Source organism: Mixophyes fleayi, chromosome 4, assembly GCF_038048845.1.
Source record: "Mixophyes fleayi isolate aMixFle1 chromosome 4, aMixFle1.hap1, whole genome shotgun sequence".
Taxonomy (NCBI): Eukaryota; Metazoa; Chordata; class Amphibia; order Anura; family Limnodynastidae; genus Mixophyes; species Mixophyes fleayi.
Window position 1 is genome coordinate 54,819,283 of NC_134405.1, and position 22,543 is coordinate 54,841,825.

At 40.2% G+C, this 22,543-nt stretch overlaps 1 protein-coding gene across 2 annotated transcripts in view; it reads left to right on the forward strand.

Annotated features, from left to right (window-relative positions):
- The window catches only part of LOC142151426 (fibroblast growth factor receptor 1-like), a 102,925-nt gene extending 80,942 nt beyond the window's left edge, over positions 1–21,983 (forward strand). For both annotated transcript variants that reach the window (XM_075207045.1, XM_075207046.1), the window contains exons 6-9: positions 7,152–7,296; positions 12,559–12,636; positions 18,079–18,245; positions 21,693–21,983. In XM_075207045.1, the coding sequence (XP_075063146.1) occupies positions 7,152–7,296; positions 12,559–12,636; positions 18,079–18,245; positions 21,693–21,821 (519 nt within the window). In that variant the 3' untranslated portion in view covers positions 21,822–21,983. The remainder of the gene's footprint in view (positions 1–7,151; positions 7,297–12,558; positions 12,637–18,078; positions 18,246–21,692) is intronic.
- Positions 21,984–22,543: the final 560 nt, after the last annotated feature.

Consider the following 22,543-nt stretch of genomic DNA (forward strand, 5'->3'; position numbering starts at 1 on the left):
TATATAATTGCAAATGTACTGATTTTGATACTGTGTTATGTTTGTGTATGAGAAGTGTACTAATTTCTGAAGCAGTAGCCATGGTGGAGGAAATGTGTTTGTGCAAGAAAGAAGGAAAGGAAATCCTAAATTAAGTTAATTCATTATTTTCTTGTGAAGTGACCCACACAGCAGGAGGTTGTTACCTTTTGGTCCTGTGTAGGCTTTCTTCCTGTATCCTATAACCTGTCTGAACAATGTACACTCAGTTAATTAACACTTGGTGTTAAATTATCTGATGTGATATCAGACGTTTCGGTGCCAGGTCAGATCAGGAGCTGGGTTACCCCCTGACAACATTTGTATAAAAGGAGCTCTGTCTTACAATGTACTGTATCATTTTCTATCTGAATTCTGGCTGATCCCCAGTACCACAAACTGGTGTGTAAAAGTCCTTGTCAGGACTCTTAAGCAAAAAAAACATCACTGCTTGAAGATTCTGCCTGCGACTATTACCTACTGTATCCTGTGACCAGAGGCAGGCTGGGCCGGACAAAAAAAGATTATTTTGGGCCGGACCCTACAGTCAGACTAGGTGGCTGGCCCCTCCCCCGGGACCAGCCACCTTCTCTCATTGGCCACTGATCCTTAGATACGTCCCCCTCCCTCCTGCTCTGTCTGTTGTTCTATTGTGGTCACATGGAACACACACCACATGACTAGTGCTGTCCATGTGTGTAGAAGAGAGGAAGAAACTGCACGGAACGTGGATGGAATCAGGTAAGTGAGGGGGGTGCGGTAGTAGTGTGTGTGTCAGCATATGAATGTAGTGTGTGTGTGTGTGTGTGTGTGTGTGTGTGTGTGTGTGGTCAGCATATGAATGTAGTGTGTGTGTGTGGTCAGCATATGAATGTAGTGTGAGTGTGTGTGTGTGTGTGTGTGATCAGCATATGAATGTAGTGTGTGTGTGTGTGTGTGTTTGTGTTTGTGGTCAGCATATGAATGCAGTGTGTGTGTGGAGGCCAGCATATTAATGCAGTGTGTTTGAGGGGCCCAACAAATGAATGCAGTGTGTGTGGGGGGCGAGCAAATGAATGCAGTGCATGTGAGGTAGCGGGAGTCTTAATATAATGTATGAGGTAGGCTATTAATTTAATTGTGGAGTGCAGGTGGGGGCTAATTATTGGGTGCTATTTTAGTTGTGGAGTGATGGTGGGGCAATTTAATCTAATAGTGGTGCCTATTGATTTTATGAGGGGTTAATTGGACCTTTAATTTAATGATGTGGTGATTTGGGAGCTATTTATTGATTGTGGGCTGTTTGGTGATTATGTTTGTTTTAATGCATAATGGTTATATTTGTTAAATGTAAATGCTATTTGAATTATTGCTGGGCCTGTTTGGAGGGAGGGAAATAGGTTTATTTATTAAATGTGTAAAGCAAGAGGTGTTAAGAAGGTGGAATTCCACCCTGTGCATGCTTCAGAGGATGGAGGAACAGCGCAAAGCCATACAAGCGTATTGCTGAAGCCATGACATTGGGAACGGAGGGGGAATGTATTTCAGTCTTGCACAGTGGAGAATCCTTTCTGTGCTGTGCAAGTTGCTGAAACCATTTGAAGTTGTGACATGTGAAGTGAGTTCAGACTCTTCGTGCTTGAGCCAAGTCATTCCCTTAATTTCCCTTAATTTGACATTTGGAAAAGCAGCTTGACAAACTGAAGGAGGAGATGAAAGAAAGTAATTATGCAAAGTATGTTGGATCTTGTAGACCAAGTACTTAATTAGCTTCGCAATGATCCAAAAGTTATTACAATCTTGACGTCGGATCACTATGTTTTGTCAACTGTGCTTGATCCAAGGTTTAAGACCTACATTGATTCTATGCTTCGAAATGACCGAGATCTGAACAGTTGCAAGGAGCTCTTGGTCAGCAAGTTGACCGCTGAACTGGGCTTTGGCTTGACGACGTCTCCTCCTTCACTTTGTCAGGCAGCTGCTGCTCGGAAGAAATTGTACTTTCCAAAGAGAAGCAGGGATGATGCAGGTGGCAGACCACAACAGTTTGACATCTGGGCTGGTTTGAAAGATTTTACCAAAAAAAGTGTGACCTCAGCCATAACTCCATCCAATCCTACTATTAACATGCAAAGGATGGTGTAAGGACTATTTTCAAGAGTTAATTGATATGGAAATGTCAGACAATCCCTTTCCATACTGGGAGGAAAAACAAGCCATTTAGAAACCTATGTACAAACTTGTTTTGCAATGCCTAAACTGCCCATCCTCCAGTGTGTACTCAGAAAGAGTATTCAGCACAGCCGGGAACCTTGTCAGTAATCGACGTAGGAGGTTACTACCTATAAATGTGGAAAAGATGATGTTCATCAAAATGAACTACATCTTCCACGAGGAAGGCCTTTACCGGCAAATACATCCAATTACTGACCCTTCTCTAATGGCGGATTCCAGCGAAGATTAATTAATAGTCTGTGATGATGATGTACACACTGATGAGGGTGATGCTGAAGATGATGATGACAACATTTTGACAGTGTACAATTCAATTCACAGCACTGTTGGTCTAACATGCCTTTAGGCCCTTGATAACTAGTTTAGGGTGGGCCTAGCAGGAATTAAACTGCCTGTTCTTTGAGTAACCTCCTGGTGATAGAAGTGGCTTCCTGTTATCTTCCAGCTATTTTCTTTCATCCTAGTCTGCAGAGCTGACGCTCATCTCCGGACATCGTCTCTACATTTGTCTGCAGAGCTGACGCTCATTCTACTGAACTTTTGCAAACTGGAGAAGTGCTTCTTCGAGCTCCCTCAGATGCCATTTCTGGGTTACATCGTCTCTGGATCCGGATTACAAATGGACCCAGATAAAGTCAAAGCAATTTTAGAATGGCCTCTTCCCCTTGGGCTGAAACCTATTCAATGTTTCCTCGGATTCGCCAACTACTATAGGCGCTTCATCCAGGGCTACTCCATTATTGTGGCACCTATTGTGGCTCTAACTCGAAAGGGTTCCAACCCTAAATCCTGGTCTTCAGCTGTGATCGAGTCCTTTGACTTCTTGAAAAAAGCTTTCGTCTCTGCACCTATCCTCCAACAACCGGATGTTTCCTCTCCGTTCTTTCTGGAGATTGATGCCTCCAATATGGGCATCGGGGCCGTCCTTTCACAGAAATCTCCTCTGGGCCAATTCCATCCGTGTGCCTTTTTCTCTAGAAAATTCCTCCCTGCTGAGAAGAACTACACCATAGGGGATAAGGAATTGTTGGCAATCTCCTTGAGGGAGCACTACATCCAGTGACTATCTTCACGGACCATTAAAACTTGCTCTACCTCCAAACCGCGCAGTGCTTGAACCCCAGACAAGCACGCTGGTCTTTATTCTTTTCTCGCTTCGAACTTCGCATTACTTTCAAACCTGGCATTAGGAATAAGAGAGCTGATGCTCTTTCTCGTGCTTTTTCTACTCATAAAGTCACGGAGGAGGATCCTGTCTATCCCATTCTGGACCCTAAATGCCTAGTTTTAGCTAGTCAGCTTAAACCCTCTAAACCCCCACCGGGGAGAAGTTTTGTCTCTCCTAAACTTCGCCACAAACTGCTGAAACATTATCACTCTACCATCTTCACTGGACATACTGGTATCCGCAAAACCATCGAATTGATATTCAGAAATTACTGGTGGCCCAGTCTTCACACTGACGTTAAGGATTTTGTCTCCTCCTGTAGCGTATGTTCTCAGAATAAGTCCACTCATCAGTCTCCCGCTGGTTTACTACGTCCATTGCCCATACCTCATGAACCATGGACCCATATAAGTATGGATTTTATTACCGATCTCCCACCTAGTAAGAATTGCACCGTTATATGGGTGGTAGTGGATCGATTTTCTAAAATGGCCCATTTCACGGCACTTCCGGGTCTTCCATCCTCTCCAGTCCTGGCATACCACTTTGTCAAGGAAATATTCCGCCTACATGGCTGTCCACTCGACATAGTCTCAGATCGAGGTGTGCAATTTGTTTCCAAATTCTGGAGAGCTCTCTGCAAATTATTGGGGATCAAACTGAGTTTATCATTTGGATATCATCCTCAATCCAATGGACAGACCGAAAGGGTGAACCAGGATTTGGAGACCTACCTCAGGATGTTTTCTACCGCCAACCAGGATAACTGGGTAGATCTTCTACCATGGGCGGAATTTGCCCATAACAACGCCTTCCATGAGTCTTCTTCTAAATCCCCTTTTCTGGTGGTCTATGGACATCATCCGTCTCTTCCTGAATTTGCGCCTCTCCCACCCACCCAGGTGCCCGCAGCCAATTCTCTATACAACAAATTCCTTTCCATTTGGACGCAAGTAAGAGCTTGTCTTAAAAAGACTTCTACATGTTACAAATTGGCTGCAGATAAAAGGCGTAGATTTCTTCCCACCTTCAAGGTCGGTGATAGGGTGTGGCTCTCCACCAAGAATATACGCCTCAGAGTCCCCTGCATGAAATTGGCTCCGCGATTTATTGGCCCATACAGTATCTCAGGAATCATTAACCCAGTCTGCTTCAAATTGCGTTTACCGGCATCTCTTCGTATTGTCAACTCTTTCCATGTGTCTCTATTAAAACCTCTGAAAATTAATCGATTTACATCAGTAGCTCCTTCCATCACTCCAGGGGCCCATCAAGAGGAGGAGTTCGAACTCAAACAAATCTTGGACTCAAAAAATTGTAAAGGCGGTTTGAAATACTTGGTTGACTGGAAGGGCTTCGGCCCTGAAGAGCGCTCTTGGGTTCGCGCCCCCGACATCCACTCTCCCTACCTGCTGGATAAATTCCACAAGAAGTTCCCCTTGAAACCTTGCAATAAACGTGCGGTGCCCGTCTTTAAAGGGGGGGTACTATCACACGCCGGGTGTGCGGGCAGCGCACCCGACACCCGGCAGACTTACCTGGCTCCGGCGCTCCGCTCCTCTCCTGGGCGCCACCATCTTGGATTCGGGTCTGCGCATGCGCAGACCTGACGGCTTCTTTAAAACCTCTGTTATCCTCTCATTGGTGGATTCTAATGGCGCTTAGTTTAAAAGGCACTTCCTCCTTACCTACAGTGCCTGTTCTTTGAGTCACCTCCTGGTGATAGAAGTGGCTTCCTGTTATCTTCCAGCTATTTTCTTCCATCGTAGTCTGCAGAGCTGAATCTCATCTCCGGACATCGTCTCTACATTTGTCTTTAGAGCTGACGCTCATTCTACTGAACTTTATACCACATAGTGGTCTACAGAGCTAACACTCATTCTTCTGGACTCTCCACCACATAGGGGTCTACAGAGCTAACGCTCATTCTACTGGACTCTCCGCCACATAGTGGCCTGCAGAGCTGACACTCATCTCCGGACAACTTCTCTACATTTGTCTTCAGAGCTGATGCTCATTCTCCTGAACCTAAACACCATATAGTAGTCTGCAGAGTTACACCGAACTGCATCATCTTCATTGCCATTACTTATTATATTTACCACTTTTACTACGGTACTACTGCCTGTAGTCTCTCAGGGACTTCCGTACAATGCTCTAGTAGGGACCGCGACCTGCGAGGTAGACGCAGCTAAGCCCATACCGCTTTGCGGCAGTTCCTGGTGAACACCGTCTCCTCGTTAGACTCCGCGCCCTGTTGGAGTAGTGCTAAACTGTTCGAATCCCTTGGGGTCGCTACATCTGCCGAGTCTCATCGTAAGAACCGTGACACTTATAGAAGAGCTGCTTTGGTCATTTTTATTTATCTAAAAGTCTTTGCAGGCTTTTTTTCGAAATTTGCACTAATAAGTTTAGGGTGTAATATACACCCAAAGATAAAAGGTTCTTTGGTCATTTTGATTAATAGCGTCCTTAAAGCAGTTCATTGGGGCTGATTCTAAGCTCACTGATGAACTGGCTTTTTACTGTGAATTTCAATAGCTCTTTTTAGTGCTTTGTCTGGCACCCTGGATTGCTGTGTGTCTGATAAAAGCACGCATCCCTGGGGGTCAGTGTTCATTGCCATGAATTAGCTGTAGAATTGCCTCACTTATCCAAGAAACAGGTTGGAGCACTCGTTGCCATATATCAGCTGTAGAATTACCTCACTTATCCAAAAAACAGGTAGAGCGCTAGTTGCAATGTTTCCTAGATGTGGTAGGAACTGCCGTGTGTTTGAGTCATTGCTCTGTCGCTTACCAACCAGCCAAATCGCTGTAGTATTTGGCTAAAAGCATATTGTGACCTGTGAGATGATAAAAATTGAATGGACATCACTGGAATTTAGTGCTAGTTTGGTTAATAATAATGTAGGTACAAAATAATACTTAAATTATGTGATTTTTGCCCAAAAATGGAATTCTGTAAAAAAATGGCTAAACAAAACAAAAACCAAAACACGCAAGGGTGGTTTTGGCAAAACCAAAACCTCTTCAGCAGAGCTTTTTTGAAATGGACAAATTAAAATTTACACCAGTAGCTGTAGTGTCTCAACAGTGTCAACAAGCCAGTGCTATTTGGTTCATGGCCTCCAGGAAAAACCAAACCTATTTTCTAAATATTGGAGTAGGTTACATTAAGGGGAGTGTATAACACCTTTAACATTTTACCTATGTTAAGAACCCTTATTGTAGCTGTTCATCATAATAGATAAAGGTCTCTATTAATGTCTTTTGTCTCTGGTAATTGCCTTATGTTTGAGCCTAAATTTTCCAAACGCATACACGTTAAAATGGCTGACACATTGAAATGCCAGGTAGTGGTAGTGTGAAATATAATTTTAAATTATTTAGGCCTGAGATATTTCTGAATTATTTTATTTTTGTTTTTACTTTTAATCCTCCAATTGTTGTCTTTTTTGGAAACAAACAAGACTATCATTCTAAGGTCTTATTTTTCCATGTTGCTAATCTCCTGCATGTTTAAGTGGGCAGGAGGTCTCGATTTTAGCAATGGGTTAAACTAAGGTAGCTTCTTTTTAGATGAGGTGTAAAGGAGAAGTGTTACTCAAATCTTCTAACCAGATTTCTTCCAGTGGTTTCTTTCTTTGTCCTGGCACCTCTTGGTCCCAGGACAGAACCTGCCAACACTTCTTTTGGTTCTCATGGTGTTTTGCTTGTCTTTCCTTCTCTTTTGATGCACTTGTCTGTAGACTGCAGGAGTCAACACCACCGACAAGGAGATGGAGGTTCTCCGCCTGACGAATGTTACTTTGGAGGATGCTGGCCAGTATACCTGCTTGGCTGCTAATTCCATTGGGGTCGCTCATCATTCTGCATGGTTGACTGTTCTTGAAGGTATAAAAGGTTCTGTATTGTCATAACGTCTTAAATATAACATGCATTTCATAGCCAAAAGACACCAACTCTATATTCAGATACCGTATTTTACACATACACAGAGTAACAGCTGTAATTATTTTTGTACAACTTAGAAATGTTTATAATTTGAATATAATCCATTTGATGCTGGCAGTTTTAAAACTCCAAAACGGCACAAAGAGAGGCAAGGTAACTCACCTTAATTAACATACTCTTTCTTTAAACAGCTTTTTCCACAATTCTCTATCTGTAATAAAATGTTGTTTTGGTTACTTTTTGGTATGCCTTCAGTGTTCGATGTTGCACTCAGCAATTTCAGGGGGAGCAATTACATATTTCAGAGTCAAACTGGCTATATAAAAGCTTGGGCTTCAATTCCCATTTTAATATTGTTTGTAGGCTCCTGTGTTGCCTTCAGCCACATTTTTTAATTAAAATCCAGTTTTAGTTTAACAGTTTAATATATGTGAGAATAAATCCGCAAACCCCAATCAATAACATTCAAAAAGAAGAGAAAAAATAACATCATTACACAAGTCTGTAACTGAATCAGAATAAAATGTAAATGTTTAACCATAGTAAAAATCTCTTACAAGAATTATACATTTTTCATAAATGTTACTGTAATGTATTTGTCTAATCCTGGTTGTTATGGGCAATCCCACACCTCCCTCACCTATGTAGTAATATAGTCCATATTAATCCTCACCACTATTTGCTATAATGCAACCTTGTTACAAAAATAAAACAGAACAAATAGTATTACGTGCACAAGGCACAAGAAGAAAGTGGAGGCAAACATTTTGAAAATGCCGCCCCTTGGATTCACTGCAAATCAGTGACACCACAGAGAGTGTATACTTTTATGTTTTATGTCAGTGGCATTACTGGGATATTTTATCTCATTTATATCACTGGTTTCAAGCAAGTGCTCTTGAGTGTTGACACGTCCCACAAATCCAAAATTCTAATGGGTGTATTTTAATGTTTAAAGTTTTCTATAGCTTTATAGGGTCTAATTATTAATAAGCGGGGTAAAAATCACTATGGCTGGATCAGGTAGAAATATTTTATTGTAGAAATTTATTTCAATTAGTGGCGCAGGCGCCTCTGTATATTATTACAAATGTACTGATTGTTTTATATTGTGTTGCATTGTGGTATTAAAAATGCATTTATTTCCAAGGTATTCATTTCTTATTCAGTAGCCATTTCTTGGTGGAAATGTGTTTCTACAACTGTCTGAAGGCAGGTAATCTCATGTTAATTAGACCTTTTCAACTCAGTGACTACCGTGTCTCTTTAGGCTGAAAGCACAGGAGGGAGTGATTAGACTTTAACACCCAGGTTTAGGAAATCAAGAGATTGATGTAAATTTTGTTAAACTTTAAATTGCCTAAGCTCTAAGGTTAATTATTGAATGTGATTTATCAGATGTTTCGATGCAAGCTAAGATATGGGCTGGGTTACCTCCTGCCCAGTTAGGGCTGCAAATCTGTGTATAAAAGAAGCTCTGTTTTACCATATAATGTATCATTCCATCTGTACACTTCTGGAATGATCGCTAGTACCATAAACTAGCGTGTAACTGTCTTTTTTAGGACTTCCTGAGCTTCTAAACATCACTGCTTAAGGGTCCTGCTTTGAAGCCTTCTTGCATGCTGTAATTCCTGTGACATACAGATTAGACCAATCTAATCCGTTGTCCAGCTGTTCTGTGGTTAAACCCAGCATCCAGTACTAACCCTCTGACCACTACCTTGCTGCTCTGGCCAGTGTGATAGGCCAGGGGGAACCATCCACAGTAACCCTGATCTAAAGGAAGAGGTCAGGTTACCAGCCCAGGTGCCCAGCAAGGGGGTACAGTAGCAGGGGGAGATAACCAGAAGGAAGCGGTTCTAGGCACTGCCAAGGAGCCTAGTGGTGGCAGCAGAAGCCCCCCTACTGTGTTTGGAGGGGTGCAATTTGGGATACAGAAATGGGATAGTGGCAAGGTAAGCCCAGCCAGTTTAAAACAAGCACCGAAAGGGTGTTATAGGAGGTCCATCCTGTCACAATCACCTATTGAGTAAATTCTTGCAGAGGCAGCTATGCTTTACTCCGCTGATATACCAGTATTGACCTACAGCGATAAGGGCATACCTGCGCCAAAATGCCACAATAGTAAATGCAGTGCCAGTCTCTGGAAATATACACATTAATGACCCAACTAGCCACCCACTTGGTGGAATAAATAATAGTTTAACGTTTTTTTATTTTTTCTTATGTAAAATATTTTTCATCCAGTTTTAAAGTATTCACTGTTGAAAAAATAAAGCATTTTTTTTTTTTTTATCTGTTATTAAGAATAAGAAAAATATTGTGCCTGTACAAGTAACATACTTTTTAAATAGTCAAGATAATTTTTAAATAGTCCCTATGATAAATATACTAGAGATGAGCAGTTCAAATTTGTTGAAATTTGACAAGATACGATGTTGGGGGTCAGAGTGAAAACGAGTCATGACTCGGTTTTGCGCGCCAATTTCGGATCTCAAAATGAGGAAAAACTTAATTTCTGGGAATTTTAATTTTAACAAATTTTGGAACGATATCTCCTGTATATATAATCCTCCCTCGTTTTCTCAAGTGTCATTTTAGAATAGAGAGCATATAGGAAAGAGCTTCAGGGTGAAAGAGGAACATAGAAAGCAATGAATGTGTCTTTATTGTAAAGCAGTTCTGTAGAGACTAGTCAGCTTGAATAGTTTGCTTTTAATTTCAATCTTTCAGAAAGTTTACACGGACTAGTGGCTACTGTTTGTTGTTAATGCATTGCATACATAAAAGTACTATTAAATAGACTGAGTTAGCTATCATTCTGAACTAAGCAGTATATTTAGTGGAGGAAAACAGTGTGCTTTTGCTGTAGGACTATTAGCAGCAGAATAAAAAAAACAAGTAGATTTATTTTTTTATTTTTATTTACTGATGCACAGTGGAGGCAGCCATTTTGTGACCTGAACCATACTAACCTACATTTTGGACCTCGCCTCCAGGAGATCTTGGAAGGGAAGTCCAAAGGGCAATTGTGATGACAGAATGTGAGTCATCATTGCTCCTCCTCCTGCAAGAGAATGATGCAATCACATTGTTGTGTAGAGGGGCAGGGCAATGGTGACGCAAATCGAGTCATCAAGGTCTCTTTAAAGGAGAGATGGGATCTGTGAGGAATCCCCAAAACGTGGTAGTCTCCCCAAGAGTTGGCAAGTATATTTCTGAGAATATAGCCTAGTTTGGCTGAATCACCTATAAATAAATTATTGTAAAAATTTCAGTTAGTGGTGCAGTGTACCGCTGTATATAAAATGTACTAATTCTTGATATTGTGGTGTTTTTCTGTATGGGAAATGTATTGATTTCTGATGCAGTAGCAATATTTTGGAGGAAATCTGTTTGGTAACTTTTAATGGTAGGCTAATCGCATGCTAATTAAGTCTTTTTATCTCAACGACCAAGACCTTTTTTTAACCTGAATGCACAGGAAGGGGGTGATTAATTTTCCATCCTGTGTAGTTTTTGTCCTGTGTCTTAGAACCTGTCTGAATAATGTAACAGTAAGTAGTTTTAGGGAATCACAGTTTGGTGTAAATTTTGTTTAGAATTCCATAAGAGGATTACCGGTACATCCAGCGGGTAAACATCTGATGTAAGATTAATAAGATAGAATCCATCTCTGTATATCTCCCATAAGAATCACCACAATGTAAAAAATAAACATATACCATAAAAATACTTATATTCATGTATAGAAGAATTCTTCACTGAAGTCTCCCAATAAATGTAGAAGCAAGAACACATAAAACAGAAAAAAACAAAATGTATAGTGTGATATCGTCAAAACAATCCAATATTTTAATCTAATATCAATGTTCTTCAAAAATATTATTCACTCCAATTATCCAATCTGAAGGTTTCCTTATGTGAGTACACTTACAAGACAAACACTTGTATTGTAGCATTAATATATAAAAAACAAATACACGTTGTGGTGATTCTTATGGGAGATATACAGGGCTGGATTATATCTTATTAGTCTTATTAATTTTGTATATTTTCACATTTTACAATTGGTGTATAATTGTCTGAGATTGTATCTGGCTGCAGTAAATAGTGAAGCGCTTGTTCAAAATGCAGATATATTTTTAAATCTATCTGATGTAATATCTCAGACTTGTGGTGCCAGCTAGAAAGGGGGCTGGGTTACCTTCTGCCAGGTTATGTTTCCAAAACTGTATAAAAAGAACCCCATTTCACCATGTTGTTATTATACCATCTGAGATTCTGGAGATGGCTAGTACCTCAAACTAGTGTGTAACTGTCCTTCTTTGGACTGTTTGAGCTAATAAAACATCACTGCTTCAAGATCTGCTTTGATGCCAACTTACCTGTTGTAATTCCTCTAACCTACATATTAGACCAATCTAACACATTGCTTGGCTGTCCTGTGTAAAATCCAGCATTTCTGTGTTAACGCTCTGCCCGCTACCCAACAGTCCTGGTCAATAGTAATCAGTCAGGAGGTACCAGCTAGCCCACAGTAAAAAGGCACTGTAGCAGCTATACCAGCACCCCCATAAGTTAGCGACTCTAGGCACCACAAAGAAACCTATTTGGCAGTCTACTTCTCAACTATTGCTCACTTGGCCTTCGCAGTCAGCAAGTATCTGGTGGCAAGGTGTCATAGTAGAAGTGGTCAGTAACAGTCCATTACTGATGGTGAGAAAGAAACCATGATAAACTGTGCAGGAAGAACATCCCTCCATTCCTCCTTTCACCACTACAGATCAGGTGGTGAAGTAAGCCCATCTGGTCACACCTATGGAGGATCTTTGTATCTCAATGATATTACTGGTTCTACTCAAAATATGTCTGTCGTCATAGGCAGCAGGACTGCTTTAAATGCTGATGGGGATAGACAGAACATAAGTATCGTATATACACTTTAATATGGGTTCTTTTATTTGTTTGTTTGAATGTTTTACCCTACCACTTGTCAATTTCATTATAATTTTTTATCCATTCATTGACCCATATTTTAAGACCTTTGACCATTTTTTATGATTGCAGCTTATTTTGTCATATAGTAGAAAGCCTGTTTAATATTTCAAAACTGTTTGATCAGTATATTAGGTATGTCATGTCTACTTATAGATTTTCAATCAGCCAACTCTACATACCAATATGTTCTTACCATAGATGCATTACCTTCTGCTCAAGATGACGACAATTATTTTTTTTTTGAAGACAAGGCTACAGAAAACGTCAAACCAAACCGTGAGTACAGAACTTATGTGCCCCATTCTTCTGTGTAGGCCCAAAAGCTTGCATTGCTGTGACAAATCTGCCATATGTCGCACTTCTGAGCCCAGATTGTTGTGTTGCTCTTGCATTTGAAATTGTCCCTTTCGTATATGATTTGTAGATGTGTATGGGTAATCTGCTCCATCTACCACCCAAGTCCCTGTTTTTATCCTCGCTCTGTCTATTATGTGTTTAGTCCTTTATGTGTGTTAGTGCTTTGTGGAACTTGTGTCCCTATGCAACAAGATGCCATTCACTTTTAATTTGCTCCTGAATATTGCAGTAAGGCATGTCTATAGTTATATGTAATAAAAAATAAAAAATGGTGAACTGCAAACCACCTGTTACAGCGGAAGAAAAATGTTGTAATACGAGGTGGGGGCATTCTGTTCTCCATGATGCCTTTGCCCTAAGCCCATTAAAATGTATATACTTACAACAGACCTCTAAGTACATGAGCAGATACCAGATATTCACAATGACAACATTGACTCTCCATAGGTAAGTTAAACAGGTGGGTACAAATAGACCAAGTTCAGGGATTAATTTAATAGCTGTGGTGTTAGGCATTATTGCTATACAACATAGCAGGCTTAGACTGGCCCACCAAAGTACTAAGGAAATCCCCATTGGGCCTCACCGCCTGTAGCACTACTGCCATCCTCTGACACAGCGACATTCCCTCTGCAGTGAGAGAGCTGAGTCAACAAACTGCATCTCCCATGGCTCTGCCCACTGGGGAAGACATCTACCAGCTGTAGAGTGCATCACACACACTCGTGCTTCACAACTGACCAGATCTTGGCGGGTCATACCAATTCAAGGCCTGCAAAGTGGGGGACGGGCACTTAGCAGAAAAGTGGGTGGAGTTTTACATTAATTCACCCATTTGTAGGGCGGTGTTTGGTCAGAACAGGGCATGGTTTATTTTTTCCAGATTTCGTGATTCTATATGATGGGAGGTATTCTGTCTGTGTGCATTGAAGTACAGCAAAAAGTAATAGCAAAGCATTATCAGCATACTATACCATGGAGGGGTGGTAGATTTCAATGTGAGAAGGTTTCCTGTGTATAGAATTTATGTTGATGCACGGTGGAATCTTGTTTCCACCATGCTTCTACAGTCTTTGGTAAATGTTTAACTAGTATATATAAACCAGCTGTGTTGGAACTGCCTGTACCACCATGACATGTTAGTAATAATGTCCACAGGTTAGCCACACCCCCACATGCTGTTTCTTTGGCCCCTATGGCTGGAGCAATCAGACCTCAGTCTGACACTGCAGTTCAGTGTTTATAGGCTTGCTTCTGTCAATATATACAGATGATGAAACATTCAACATACAATGTCAATGGGCAATGTGAGCAGTAATTCGTGTTCATCTATTACAGACAATTGTATCGCTGTGTGTAGACGTGATGTATGATCAGAATTATGCAATATTTTTACTGTGCATGTTCAAAATCTCTAGGGTGTGATCTTAAGGTCTTTCTATAGGTGAATAAATCATTCAGTGAGAAAATCTTTTAGCCTGACAATATCTGAGTGAAATACATGAAATGGATTGTGTGGGGGAAAGGTTTGATGTTTCAACGACATGTGATAGCCCCTATTTCAGAGAAGCATCATGTAAAAAAGAGGGTCACCCCAAACCATAAATTTTTCAATGTGAGTAGGGTTGTAAATTGTAATGTGCTTTCTGAAAGCTGATTATATAAGACTGGCAGGACATGCTGGCACATGTAGTTCCTCAACACCTTGGGAGACATATGTTAACTTCCTCTGGTGATATGTAAGTGAAAGGTAGACAGGAATCATGGTTTCTAAGGCTTTAGCCTATACTTGCTGCTCTCCTGGATTGTTCAGGAGACTGTGTAATTCCCGGTAAGTCTTACGGGAGAGCCGGCCATTCTGCTGCATCCTGCCCACTTCCTAGTGAAGTGGGTGGGATGGGGGTCTCCATAACGCTACTCGCGGTGCCCCATCCCTTCCCGGAGGGGAGGACATTTTTTTTTATAATGGATGGTATATCTTATTTTAGAGTTGAAGTAAGTACATGAGATAATTTAATATGATACTATGCTGTCTGTCTCTTATGGTTTCCTTGAGCAGTTTCCTTTGTTTTGATAAGGACAGTTTCTTTAACAATGTACGTATACCCAAGACATAGACTGCAGACAGCAGAGAAATAATCTACACAAATACTAATAAACTTCTAATATGTTCTATATTGCTTATATCCTGTGAGTGCCACAATTAACACACATTGGTTCTTTGTTATTTTGAATTTTGGGTATTTCGTGTGGGTGCACCACTTCTAGGATTGTTGGCTTTAGGATAACAAGAATTCAATACATATATTGGTGACATAGCCTTCCCCTAGAATGTAGAGGGTACTCCTGGTGCGATATAGGTGTGCTTTTTGAAGTGTTTGGGGCTGAAACATGTCTGAATTGAAATTAACAGGGACAAATCATCCCTACATAAGCTACAATGTTATTTGTAAAGTTGACACACAGATTTGTCTTTGACTTCACACATTGGTGGTAGCCATTTTGTGGGCTGCGCCAAAATTCATGGTAATGCAGCCTATACATTCACTAGGATCTAGTGACATCACTGGGGCATTGGATACAACATGCCTCATGTACTATGCCTGTGATGTTTTTCGTTCCTAGTGAATTCATGGGCTGATTGTTTCATGCACGGTTGAGTAAGAACATGTTACTTAACAGGTTCTCTACAGCGATGTAATAAATCGAAGTGTACCTGGAGATCATTATTTAGCTTGAATATATATATGTTCTAACAAAGGGTGAATATAACTTACTCAAGCTGAAATATTTTCCTAAAACAAATCTGTAGAAGCAAATCATAAGAGATATTTACATAAAGGCTACACCCAACCACTGGTATATGTATGCGTTTGTAAAGAAAAGCAATCACAGGTCAAATTGAGAGTGAGGCATATTTAATTCACAAAACCTCACTTTTGATTAAAGACCTGTGGGTGTGGTTCTTTATTTTTCTTTTCTTATTTTTGTGTTTCCTGTACCCAGTGTCTCATTACATGAGAGCTTGTAAGGAGACAAATCCTACACTGAATTTTCGTTCTGTCCGATCATTTGTTTAAAAGCACTGAAGTTTCTTTCTGTGACAAAATGTCTTCAGTAAATTGACTCCCCAAAATATGTCGTTTGTATAAGTATTGAAATCCTGTGTTTGAAAATTGGTTTTAACAGATGTAAATTCAGAATTTCTACAAACAAGGGCTCATTTGCCTTACAAATATAGATGGTCACTGACCCCCGTGTTTTGGTTTTGGTTTTGATTTTAGATCTGGATTACCTTCGGGTTTGGTTTTGGTTTGCAATTTTGTTTAAAAATCAATTTTTTTTGGCATAAAATGACCTAATTTAGTGCTCCACCTGTTTCTTGGATAAGTAAGGTAATTGTAAAGGTAATAAATTATGAAAAAAACTGTTTAGTTCCTGGTAGGTCGTCATTAATTCTACACACAAACCATATTGTCTCCCTCTCCATCTATGCCTATTGGCAATGCAGCCATCGTCTTTGGGTGTATATTACACCCTACACTTATAGTTAAATATATAAAGAAATGGACAATGGCAGTTTGGTTTCTGTCTCTATAGGCCCCCCTCCACTTGTAAAAAATATTAAAAATATTCAGCCAATATAGACTGTACAATATAAATTGAAATGGACAAAGGCAGTTTGGGTCAGTCTGTGTATGACACCCTACCCTTATTGAGAAATTGCCAAAACAGCAGCCTTTCAAGACTGTACGTGATATAGAAATGCCCCAAGTCCCTTTCCTATTTGGGGGTAGATTGTACCCTACACTTATACTTATACTTAAAAGTATACTTACTTTTTTGGGTGTGTTTTTTTCCCTGATTTAAAAAGACTATGTACTTTTACATAGGCTTTACCAGATGACGTACAGGGAAGACTACCATCAGGACTGGTGCCAGCACCTGCTTGCTGATTCTGCTCATATGTGGACTGCTTTGAATCCATTTTAATGACCCCAAAGCACTTGTAGTGCAAAATATTGTATAGATAATGCTGCTAAATATGACTTTTGACAGCCAGAAAAATTATTGTTTCACACTGGGGAATATGGGACATCCCAAAACACTTGTAGTGCAAAATATTGAAAAAATGCCTCCTCTATCCTCCTCTCTTCCTGCTCTAACAATTGCTAATAGAATTGGTATCAGAATTGCAATAATAATTGAAAGAATAACATATACAATTATTGCTCTGTCCCTGCTCTAATACAGCCTGTGACCTAACCCTGCTCTCTCCCTCTGTCAAATGGCGATGGATTGCTGTGGAGGCGGGTATTTATGCATTTCAAATATCGCGAGAACCGAGATCCAACAACGTCACAATGACGTTTTTGCCTTGATTTCGATTCCGAACGGGCGGGAGAGTACCACTCGGATAGGCAAAGTTCGAGCCCGCCCATCTCTTCTTACAATTGCCCTCCACCAGTGATTCATTAAAATAACTGCCCTTTTTTCTAGATAAAAACCCAACAGTTAAGAGACCATTAACTAGCTTGTGAATCTGAGGACATCTGTTAAAAATGAAGATTAAAGAGGATCCCAAACAAGTTATAAATAAAGGAATATGAATATATATATATATATATATATATATATATATTAGGAAAATAGTACAAAACCATATTCAAATGCTCAGAATGACCTAGTGGGCACTGTTGGCTCAATTACCAAGAAGCACCTTAAAATTCTCTATGTAAACAAGGTGTTGAAAAAGTGGTCATTTTAAATTAGGATTAAGATTAGCAGAGTAATCACAGAATGATTTTTACATAAAGGGTTGTCTTCTTTTTCAAAATCCACACTTTAATAGCTGTCTCCTTCCATGTAGCTCTTTGGTTCAGGTCTTCCTCCAAGTAACCCCCCTGAACTATATAATAGTAGGTGCCAAAGCCTGTTCCAATGCTGGAAGACTAGACCAGGCAAGTAATTAAAATCTTATATACTTGAGAGGTTTGTAGTTACTTGGATACCTCGTTGAACAAAAATCATAGCTATTCAATCAGGTGACACATTCACTCTTTATGGCAACTGTGAGATTACATCTGTTAAAGTAGACACGGTCAAAAGCTGCTAGTGGCAAAAAACAATAAAAATCCCAGTATGTCAGCATTTCTGTGCGACACGTAACACAAAGCTTTGTTGTGGGGGAGAACTTGAGACCTGTATTGCACGCCTTCACTAACAATAGCTTAGTCACTAGGACAAAACTTTTAAAAGAAAATTACATAAGTTTGTAATGATAAATAGAAATCTAGTTAAATGAAAAATCTGTATTTGGACACTGTTTAATGGCTCTCTTCTCTCGTTATTAATCTATAGGACCTTTTTGGGCGAACCCAGAAAAGATGGAGAAGAAGCTACTTGCTGTCCCAGTGGCCAAAACCGTAAAATTCAGGTGTCCAGCAGGGGGTAAACCTGTGCCCACACTACGTTGGCTGAAGAATGGCATGGAGTTCAAACTGGATCAACGCATCGGTGGATATAAGGTATAGAGCAATTTCTCAGCATCCAGCTCACAGCATAATGGGTTACAGAAAGCCATGCCATGCTTTGTTAGTCTATTTGAAGCACAGCCAATTTGTTTAGTCCCATTTAAAGTACATTATGAAAAATTATGGGAATAAGGCTTGTTAATAAAGGTTGGGACACCCCTTTTAACTGAGGTTGGTAAGGGGCAACAGTCCATGGACTTGTTGTTTTGACGTTTTAGTCACTGTGATAATACTGTTGATGGCTACTTGTGGTATGTTTGTATTTATGTTAAATATCTATATTAAAGCACTGTTTGGAGGACAGCTTCTTATCACCAGGATAGAAAATAGACCATTTGCCAAGAAGGAGTTTGTATCACTTGCAATCCTAAAACAGACCCTTTTCAATTATTAAGTGACAATTGTCCTCAGTGTTTGCCCACTGTTGTCCTACTGCCAGACCTAGCAAACACAGTTGGAGGACAAGAGGTGGGGCAAAGTAGACAAGTAGCATCTTGGAAATCCAATAGTGATCATGGCACCCTCTAGTTGTCTTTCCCTGTGATATCCAGGGGAAAAGTATGGGAAATGTCTCTGGTTTAAAAACACTGGCTCAAAGGAGAAACATGCAATGTCTGTGTTGTTCTGGCTGAGGACTTAATACAATTTGCAACAATGATGGGGATGAAAATAATAAAGATAACTTTAGTGCAAAGGAAAAACAAACCATAAGAACAGACATATTAAAAAAATGTTGCAGGCTGAGGACTTCAGTTGCTGACAGATCATAAGCCGCCTAACGGTTTATCACTTTACGTCTTACATTATTTCTCTTACCAAGAGTTACCTTATCACCATAAAAAAAGATACAAGACACATGTTTGGCATGTGAAAGGTCACAAAAATTTTATTAAAAATTACATTTTAATCAGAATGGTGGCCGATAAATAGCAAGATCAATCGTGAGAAAAAAGAAATACCTGCAAGGGCCGTTACCATAAAAGCCTTAGACTCACCCAAAGTAAAACCATGCCACACAAAAGCACAAAAACAATGCTCATCCGTTTTACCTCTAACTTTATCTGACAAATAGAAAAACTCCCAACATGACTAGGACTCCCTATATCTCTTGAAGGTGGAATGAGCTACTGCATACCCCATTAGGTCTTCTAAACCAGCCTGATAATCTGCCAAAGAGAATTGGGACAAGGGACCCCAATAATATTAGCATCTGGCACGAGGAAATAAAACCCAGCCCAATCAAATCTCGACAAAGCATCTGCAACAACATTAGCAGACCCTGTAACATGTCTCGCTTCAAAACAATATTAAAACTTAAACATTTATATACCAAATATCTAAACAACCTTAAAGCAGAGGGAGAGGTCGCTTTCTGGTTATTAATCGGGTGCACCAGCCCGATATTGTCACACCATATTTCTATCCCGCAAGCGATCACCCCACAAATCTACTGCTACGAAACCAATCGAACAGCAAGATATTCTTCATGAAACCCTCCTGATGCCATGAAGGAGGCCACAGCAGCACGCACAACTTACCGTCCAGATAGGCCCCCAAACCCAGCAGACCAAATAGTGTCTGTAAGCAGCTGGATTTCCTCATCATTGGCAGGAGGAGAGGTCCATAAACAAACCCTGTTGAAATGTTGCACAAAAAGACTCCATGTAACTAAATCCTCCCTGACTTCCTCAGAGAGTCTAATAAATGATGACTTTTTACTGCACCTGCCATAGCTCTCTCCAATTTACGCCAAATTGGAGCTTAGCTTAAATTCCTTAACATACACACATACACACACACACACACACACACACACACACACACACACAGACTAGGGTCAATTTGATAGCTGCCAATTAACCTACTAGCATGTTTTTTGGCAGTGTGGGAGGAAGCCAAAGCACCAGAAGGAAACCCATGCAAACACAGGGAGAACATACATGTTCCACACAGATAAGGTCAACCACTAAGCCACTGTACTGCCGCACATTGTGCCCAAACTACCTTCTTTATCCACTTTTTCCTGAACCACTAGTGGCATTTCCCTTGCAGATTTCTTGATGTGACTACCTGAACCTGTCCACTCAATGGCAGCTTAAATCCGTGAAGAAAACCATCTCATAAGATTTGTGCTGCTCGTCTATTGGGATACCAATCCAACCATAAACCCAATACTGGCAGTACCACTGGTGAAAAGGCCTTAACGAGCAGGTGCCCCTGTACTGGGTTGCTCAGTGGCACCAAGGGCTGAATTTTTAGTGCACTCTCTCCTGGGATGTCCTCCACCACATGAGACATATTTAATTCAACATTCTTGCCCCCTATCACAGTGACCACTGTTGAAGACAAAACATCTGCCATGGGCAAGGAAGGACGACCCATATCTCCCAGAGACTTTCCTCTGTTTCACACCTGCTGAATCATGCATAGACGCTCTAAGCTGCATTACCTCCAGTTATACTTCGACATCTTGCTGAGCTCAATACTTTTTCTTTAATATAAACAACCTCAATGTTTATACTACTTCGGGCCAATTCCTGCCCTCTGTTATCGCTGTTTGTGACGGCCTAATGAAAACCCGTAGAGACCAGGGGCGGATCTAGAAATTTTTTCTACCCTGGGCGATATAGGGGGGCGATTTAGGCCCCGCCCCCTTTCTAACTTCTAAGGCTGCCGGCGGCTGCACAGTATGTGCAGGTCCGTTCGGCAGTGATAATGTGCTGTCCCGCTGCTCTGATTGTGTTTAAAACACAATCAGAGCAGCCGGGCAGCACATTATCACTGCCGAACGGACCTGCACAGTGTGCAGCCGCCGGCAGCAAGCCCCTGCTAGGGGGGGGGGGGGGAACGATTGCCCCGATCGCCCCCCCCCCTCCCTGGATCCGCCACTGGTAGAGACACATGGGGGTAAATGTATTAAGGAGAAGTGGCAGCGCTGGTAGGTAAAATATATCAAATTTTATTAAAACATATACACAAATAAATATATTATAATTATAAAAAAATATGTGGGACGAGCTGAGATATCAGAGCACTAAGTGTAATATATATGCTCTAGATCTAACTATATGGACATATAGAGAGCATGTAATCCATCGGCGGTTGCAATATACACAGTCACCAGAGATAAGATAATATAAACACAATCCAGAAATAATTAAAGTAATGACCGCTCTAATGCAACTATAAGCTAAAGTGAATTTATCCTAATTGGGTCACAGCAGCACTGAAGTGACACTCTGGTACAGGGAAGGAAAGAATGAGAATGTAAGTAGAGAGGTAGACAGCCCTAACTAGATGTAAAAAGCCCTGCAAGGAATATTTTAAATGTAGAGTATAGCTTAAACAAGCATGCATATTATTGTAAGCAGAATGTATCTATTTGTTTAATTGTTAATTATGTTCATATAAAGTAACCTATTTAATTTTTACTGCTTCCAGGTTGATTCTCAAACTTGGAGTCTTATTATTGACACAGTGGTTCCATCCGATAAGGGGAATTATACTTGTATTGTGGAAAACAAGTATGGCAGCATTAACCACACATACCAGATGGATGTAGTCGATTAGAGCTCTGACAATCCTATTGGTAGACAATATGAGAACATATGTTAATCAGTTTATAATTTTTTTGATTTATATAATTGTGCATCTGTTCTTGGCTTTTTGTTTTCGTTTTTCTTAAAGATTTTATTTTGTTATTCAAATCTTCAATAAATGCTTTTCACTTGAGTCAACTTATTGCTGTCCAACTACTGAGCTGCATACTGTCATTTAAAGTACTTTTGTGGCCCTGACAACCTCTATTTTATGACATAACTTTGAGCTTGCAGTATTTGGTGTTTAAGATACAGGGAGACAAAGAGACTTCTCCAATGTTATAGGGAGTACTCTGTGACTTGAATTAGAGTCTCTGGCAAGTCTGTAATTGTTATATGATCAAAACTTGTCAATGTAACACCCCTTAAGTAGTATCTAAATGTTTGTGTTGTGCGAATCTACATTGTGTGGGTTATCTTCATCTTTATGGATGTATCCAGCATCAAAAAGACAGGTAGTCCCCAAACCCCCAATACACAATGATGACACAAATAACATAAAATAAACATATATTTATTTTACAGGAACCCTTCCATGAAATTTACCTTCCTTCAAGTGAAAGATTAATGTCACCTGACACAACTAGGAAAATAATTGTAGCAGACACAGTATCACATTAAACAGAGAAATGCAAATATGCAATATTAAATTTCCAATTTAACAGTAGTTCAATTGCTATAAATAAAGCCAGC